Source organism: Mastomys coucha, unplaced genomic scaffold (genome assembly GCF_008632895.1).
Source record: "Mastomys coucha isolate ucsf_1 unplaced genomic scaffold, UCSF_Mcou_1 pScaffold9, whole genome shotgun sequence".
Taxonomy (NCBI): Eukaryota; Metazoa; Chordata; class Mammalia; order Rodentia; family Muridae; genus Mastomys; species Mastomys coucha.
This window is the reverse complement of record NW_022196915.1, coordinates 72655475-72661994: the sequence shown is the minus strand read 5'-3', so window position 1 is coordinate 72661994 and position 6520 is coordinate 72655475. Positions and strand designations below refer to the sequence as shown.

The window sequence follows — 6520 nt, the reverse complement described above, 5'->3', positions numbered from 1 at the left end:
TACACCGAGGTATTTTATATTATTTGTAACTATTGTGAAGGGTGTAGTTTCCCTAATTTCTTTCTCTGGCTGCCCTTGCTTTCTACATGGAAGATACATAGCAACTGTTGGCTGAATTACTTCATTTAGATGCCAAAATGCGCATGTGTCCGTGCATGTGTGCCTGCATGTGTTGTCAGTGTCTTAGATTCCTGTGTGGTTGAGTTTCTGGAGGAGCAATGAGAATGATAGTACAGAACGCGTGAGGTTTCTGAATGTCATTGTAATCTAAATCTATATTCCGCCAAACACCGTATGGAACCCAACACTGGATATAGTTTGCACTCTTGGTTTTTATGTTTATGTCCAGTGAGCTCTGCATTTAAGAGCAACTCGGCTTTCCAACCGTTCAACTTTCAGTTCACAGAGGGAAGTAAAGCTATGGCGGGCTCTCTGATTTGGTTCTTTATAGTAAGCCTCGTGTGAGGAGTTAGACTGAAATTAGTGAGTCTTCCTACTTTATAGAAAAATACTATGTATTCTTACCCTGAATACAATAACAGATAGTAAGAACAGATAATAATAAGAAGAAGAACAGATAAACAAATACAGGATATGTGTATTGGATTCCCCTATGAGTTTGGTACTAAGAATAGAAGCTGTCTCATTGCCTGGCAGTGCTGCCATTACCACTGGCCCTGAGTATTGGCAGGGGTTCTGGACATATTACACACAGACATCAATAGTAATATCTTAAAGGGGAAAAAAAAAAGGAAAGCCCAAGATTTGATTCATAAAATTGTACAAAAGTATTCCCTTTAGAAAATCAAGCAGTCATCCTATTTTGCCTTAGTATGTTCGGTTTCCATTTTAAAAATGTGTGTTGGCAAAGATTTCTGTGGAGGATAAATAGAAATGTTTCTCTTTTTATTGCAGTACCAGCCTTACCTTTCACCGAGTCCATATGTCCAAGTGTGCCATATTGTATTTCTAACTTGAGATGTGAAGGATGAAGCCGCCCACATCAAATTATAATTTACTTCTGCAAACCCATGCATTCTAATTTACAGATTTGCCAGCCCTGTGTTGTTTGAAAGACAACTATGGAAAAATGTAATCCAAATAGAAACTAGGGGCCTGGTGGATTTGTTGCTGTGCAGAGAGGGGACATGGCTTCTGGGAGAGAATAGTTATTGAGAAAGGGCTAACAGGGCCACAAGCTCTCCAGTTCAATGTGCTTTGTATACTTGACTATTTTTCCAGGGGTCTGTGGAATGGTATCTTCCTTTTTCACACCATCTTCTCAGTTGCTTCCATGAAAGTGTTTCCTTCTGAAACTGTAGAGGAGTCAAATACCATGCCATTCCTTTAGCATCATACCCCAAATGACAAACCCATGACTATTGTGAGTTTCTCAAAAAGGATCCAAATGTTTTTCCTTGCATCTGCCCACTGGTTATTGCCTGAAGCCTTCAGAGAAGTTCAAACACTGAAGCACTTAAAGAAGCACCCCAGGCTGTGCTGGGCTCTTCACTGCCATCCCATAGACAAGGTGTCCAAGTAGTCGCTGTCCTCCTTTGTGTCGCCAATTGGTCCACTGGTGACATTCACAGGAATTGTTTGAAAAGAGTTAAATGTCAAAATCAGCATGAATGTGGATTCAAGAGGAACACAAATAGGAAGAAAAGAGTCAAGAACCTTGCTCCTTCAGAAAGGTTTCTTTAAAGGAGCCTAGCCCTGAGGGCATAGCTGGGGCAGAAGTGGTAACATATAAAAATGTCCTTCTCTCTTGAGTTTGAAGTTATCATAACTAATGTGTATGCTGAGAATTGTCTCAGTTAGGGTTTCTGTTGCTGTAATGAAACGCCATGAACAAAAACCAAGCTGGGGAGGAAAGGGTTTGTTTGAACTATACTTCCACATATGTAGTCCATCACTGAAGGATGACAGGCCAGGAACCTAGAGGCAGGAGCTGATGCAGAGGCCATGGAGGGGCCCTGCTTGCTGACTTCCTTCTCATGGCCTGCACAGCCTGATTTCTTATAGAACCCAGGAGCACCAGCTGAAGGATGGCACCACCCACAATGGGCTGGACCCTCCCACATCCATCACTATTAAGAAAATGCCCTATAGCTGGATCTTATGAAGGTGTTTTCTCAATTGAGATTCCCTCTTCTCAAATGACATGCTTGTGTCAAGTTGACATAAAACTAGGCAGGACAGGGATGACTAACGACAGGGAGGGCTACACCTTGACAGTTCGGCAGGGGGATGAGGAGGGAGTGCAGCTGACAAAGGGAAGTGAGACCTTAGAGCTTGTCCTCAGATGGCAGAATGTTGATCCATCCTGACAGGAAGGAAGGTAGAGGCAGACGCTAGATGCTAAAGGGAGATGCTGGAGGTTTGAAAAGAAAAGAAAGAGTAGGAAATGCCTGTCCAAGAAAATGGAGGGATGAATGAATTAGGATATTGCAATGAATTGAGATCAAGCTTAGAATTCAGTCATCAACATAACTGAGACCAGGACAGAAGAGGATGATGTGCCCTTGAACAGAACTGCATTGAGGTAGTTTCTGTCTTTCTGCTCTACAAAGTTGTTATAAGGATTCAGGATATCATTATTATGAAATCCAGCTTTGAATTACTTGGCACTTGTCTTTGGCAAAAATGTCTTCAGCTTTGTCTAAGACAGTCCCGGTGTCTCCTGAGGCAGCATCTGGCTTCTGCCACTGACTTACTCAGTAACGAATGGAAGCCCATGACCAAGCCTCTTTTTGCTTTTACTCGTTAGTCATGTCAACTTGACACATAAATTAGAGATATCTGAAAATAGGGAACTCCAAATGAGAATATACTTCTGTAAGATGCTGCAATATATAGGGCACTTTCTTAATTAGTAATTGATGGCTAAGGGCCCACCCATTGGGCATGGTACTTTTCTGAGCTAGTAGTCCTGGGTTCTGTAAAAAAGAAGACTGAGCAAGCCATGAGGAGCAAGCCGGTATTGTATTCCTCCATAGTCTCCGCATCAGTTCCTCCCTCCAGTTTCCTCCCAAGTTTGAGTTCCTCTCCTGGCTTCCTTCAGTGATGAGCAGTGTAAGGCAAGTAAGGCATTTCCTCCCCCAAGTTCCTTTGGTCATGGTGTTTCATCACAGCAATAGTAACCCTACCTAGGACAGCACTCACCATATAGGCGTCCCCCGCTTTCGCCCTTTGATCCCCATAGCTGCTCTTCGAGATCTGGGACTCAAAGGGATGGACTTATTCATTAAAATTCAGATGTCATTGATTACCTAAAATCTCATTTTACTTTTTCTTTCTACTTCTCCACATACAGAATTGGCCTTGATTGTGTATTCCAGATCCATATCCTTGCCAGTATACTCTCAGTAATCCAAAATTTTAACTAGAGTTGCCCAGTAAGCAAAATAACCTTGTTTGTTGGCAGTTTCATGATGGAGTAATATACAAGACATCAAATGACCAGGAGTGGTAGAAAGAATTGGGAATGAGCAGTATGCTGACTGGAAATCAGCACTTAGCTACAAAAGCACTTTCCACACTCCTTTTAGGGAATGGTGGTGGGTACAAGAAACAATTCATTTATGTGGCCCTGGGAACTGCAGAACCACCAGTCCAGTGTATGTTCTTTGCTGCAGGCACCGAGTGTGCACTGTGAGCTGCAGCACATAAACCCCTCTAAGAAAAAAAATCACTGCTCGGTTAGATTTTGATTTTTGAGTAACAGTTGCCCACCTGATAGAGAAAGTGATAAGAAAAGTATATTTATTTTCTTCCCACAGCTAAAAGCTGATCATACTTCTAAAATTTGTAGAGATTGTCCAAGAAACTGTGTAAAATACTCATCCATCACCGGAAGCCCCTGGTCAGGAAATGACAGTGCAGTAAATATCTTCAGCAGCCACCTTTTAATGTACAAGCTGTTTTCGGTTGGAATTTTCAGAGCTCGCATAAAACACACTGTCATGAGTGACTGCTCGTGCTCCAAAGTCATTACTATTGGGATAATGGAACATCTCTCAGCGAATAACCAAAAAACTTTAAATGTCATGTCAAGTTTGTTGGAGCCATTTTCACACCCTGCTCAAGGTTACATGAATATTGAGACAATCTGCTTTTTAACAGCTGGAGACCTAGGAGAGACTCAATCATAAGGTTGCACAATGTGAGAGTCGGCTAATTAGAAGAAAGTTTACATCTCAGAGAATCAGCCAGCAGCACTTAATCACTGCCCATTACAGGGTCAAGATCACAATCTCTTGCCAGTATGTATGTGTGTATATGTATGCACACATGTGCATGTAGATGCATATATACTACTCAATGTCATTATGACATAATTATGTAATTATGGTTTGCTAGAAAATGCAATTTGCCTGACAACTTCATTATTTTTTTAAAAGAATTTTTTTTTTTTTTTTAGTTTTATAATTCTTAAGAGAGTCTTCCTTACTTTTTCTTCAAAAAGAAAATCTTAGTCTGATTCCTCTGTTGGGTCATAATCTATGCAGACTATGTATCTAGTGTATTTATTGAACTCTTAGCTTAGCTAGGACTATTATAGGTACTGAAACTACATGGTATTTAAAATAAAGCTGCTGCTCTGTGAGATATACATCCTAATGAAAAGACACCCAGTGGACAAGTACACAGACATATGGGGCATGTGCTTGCTGTGATGCTCTGAGCTAAGGATGAGGGGAAGAAACCGAGTGATGGGGACTATGAGGTCCATCCTCATGGTTAGATTCGGCCTCTCCATGTCATTGTTGTTTGACCCAAATCCTGAATGAGTCATGGGATAAAACTGAGGATGGATGGCCTGGTAACGGGTGTTTTAGCATAAAAGAAGGAAATAAGCCATTTTCTTCTATAAAATTGACTCTTAACTGCTACATGTTTACTTTATATCTCCTTTTCTACCGCCTATTTCTAGTCTAACGAAAAGGACTTATTCACTGACGATAGTTAAAACTATGATTTATAACATGCCTGGACCTTGGTTTTCTCACTGATAAGTTTCATGTTTCGTTTTTCCTTACTGTAGAAAATCAGAAAATGCAGTTGACAGAAGGGTCACGTCTACACCACAGTATCAATTGCAACTCCACCAGGACTCCAGTCGCCAAGGAGCTTAATTATAATCTAGACACTCATACGTCTACAGGGAGGATCAAGGCAGTTGAGAAGGAAGCCTGTAATGCAGAAAGCAACAGAAAAAAGGAAATGGAACTTCTTGGCTCTGTTTCTAAAAGCGAATCAGTTCCTGAAGTTGAAGCCCTGCTGGCAAGATTACGAGCTTTATAAATGAAACTGGTTAAAAAAAAAAAAATGATTAAGCCAAACACCAAGCCATGCTTTCAGCTCTAACACTTGAAAAGTTACCTTTATGTAAGTGACTTTATATAGTTCTAAATTATGATATATATTAGAAAAAGTAAAGCTAAATACATGATTGCAATACTTTTCCTATATGCTTAAAGTTTTTGTGTTATTCAAGATTGTAATGGGCTTTAATGCTTTTATCTTTGTCTTCTGGTATTCATTTATTCTGTATTTGCCAATTAAATTATACATGTTGCTTTAGAGAGCAAGGAAGCAGCCATGTGTTCAACTGTGTCCTTAAGAAAATGAAACCTTTCTAAGTAATTTTTACCACTTCAACATTAATGAAAGAGCATCAGGCTGAAGACTTGGTGTCTGTCCCTATGTATTTCAACTTTGCTATCTGAATAGACCCAAATGCTTCCAATACAGCATCAGAAACATGTAAGTGTGTGCTTGCGAGCCGTAATGACCAGTGTTGGCTCACATTAACTAACACTGGAAGACACTTCCAAAAAAACAATGCAGTAAGAATGTTTGCACTTTAATTTGCAAAACATACAGGCATTTTGCAAAGTAGGAATATATATAGCACCGCAGAACTACCTTGGTCTTAGCCAAGGGGACACTTTACCCTCAGTATTATGGCTTTGAACTAAAGTTACCATTCAGAAATTTCCCAAGGAATATATTTTTTTTTATTTTTGACAAACAGGATTTCATTTTTTTTAAGCTGACAATCAGTAACTGTGACAATGATCTGATGTTCCTTTCAAGGACAGATTCCATATGCAAATGTTTCAGTTGTACCTCACTTGGCACCATTCCTTTGTTATTTCCTTATCAAAAATAAATAAATAAACTTGCTTCTTGCACTAAAAGAAGTGTCTTTCTTCTCTTGCTCATTCTCTGTATGTGATGGAGGCAGGCTGGGGTCTAAGCATCCCTTTTGCCTTGTTACTTGTAATGAGTGAATGCTCTTTAACTTTCAGTTAAAGGCAGCTATATGGAACTAGTCTGGCAAGGTCTGCTGCATTTTATGCCCTTCCTTAAGTTGCTACCTCCTTTCAGCTCCAAGTTAATAAAATTAATTAGTACTATGATCCAAGCTCTATTTGTAGACATCAACGAAGCATTTATCCACAGTATTATGAGAATAGCTTTGGCCCTGTAGTACTACAGTGTGTATTCTAGT

The 6520-nt window shown here is 39.9% G+C and overlaps 1 protein-coding gene across 4 annotated transcripts in view; it reads left to right on the top strand.

Annotated features, from left to right (window-relative positions):
- Diaph3 (diaphanous related formin 3) overlaps positions 1 to 6198 on the top strand; it is a 471820-nt gene extending 465622 nt beyond the window's left edge. For all 4 annotated transcript variants that reach the window (XM_031361487.1, XM_031361488.1, XM_031361490.1 and 1 more), the window contains one exon: positions 5048 to 6198. In XM_031361487.1, coding sequence (XP_031217347.1) covers positions 5048 to 5307 — 260 coding nt within the window. In that variant the 3' untranslated portion in view covers positions 5308 to 6198. The remainder of the gene's footprint in view (positions 1 to 5047) is intronic.
- Positions 6199 to 6520: the final 322 nt, after the last annotated feature.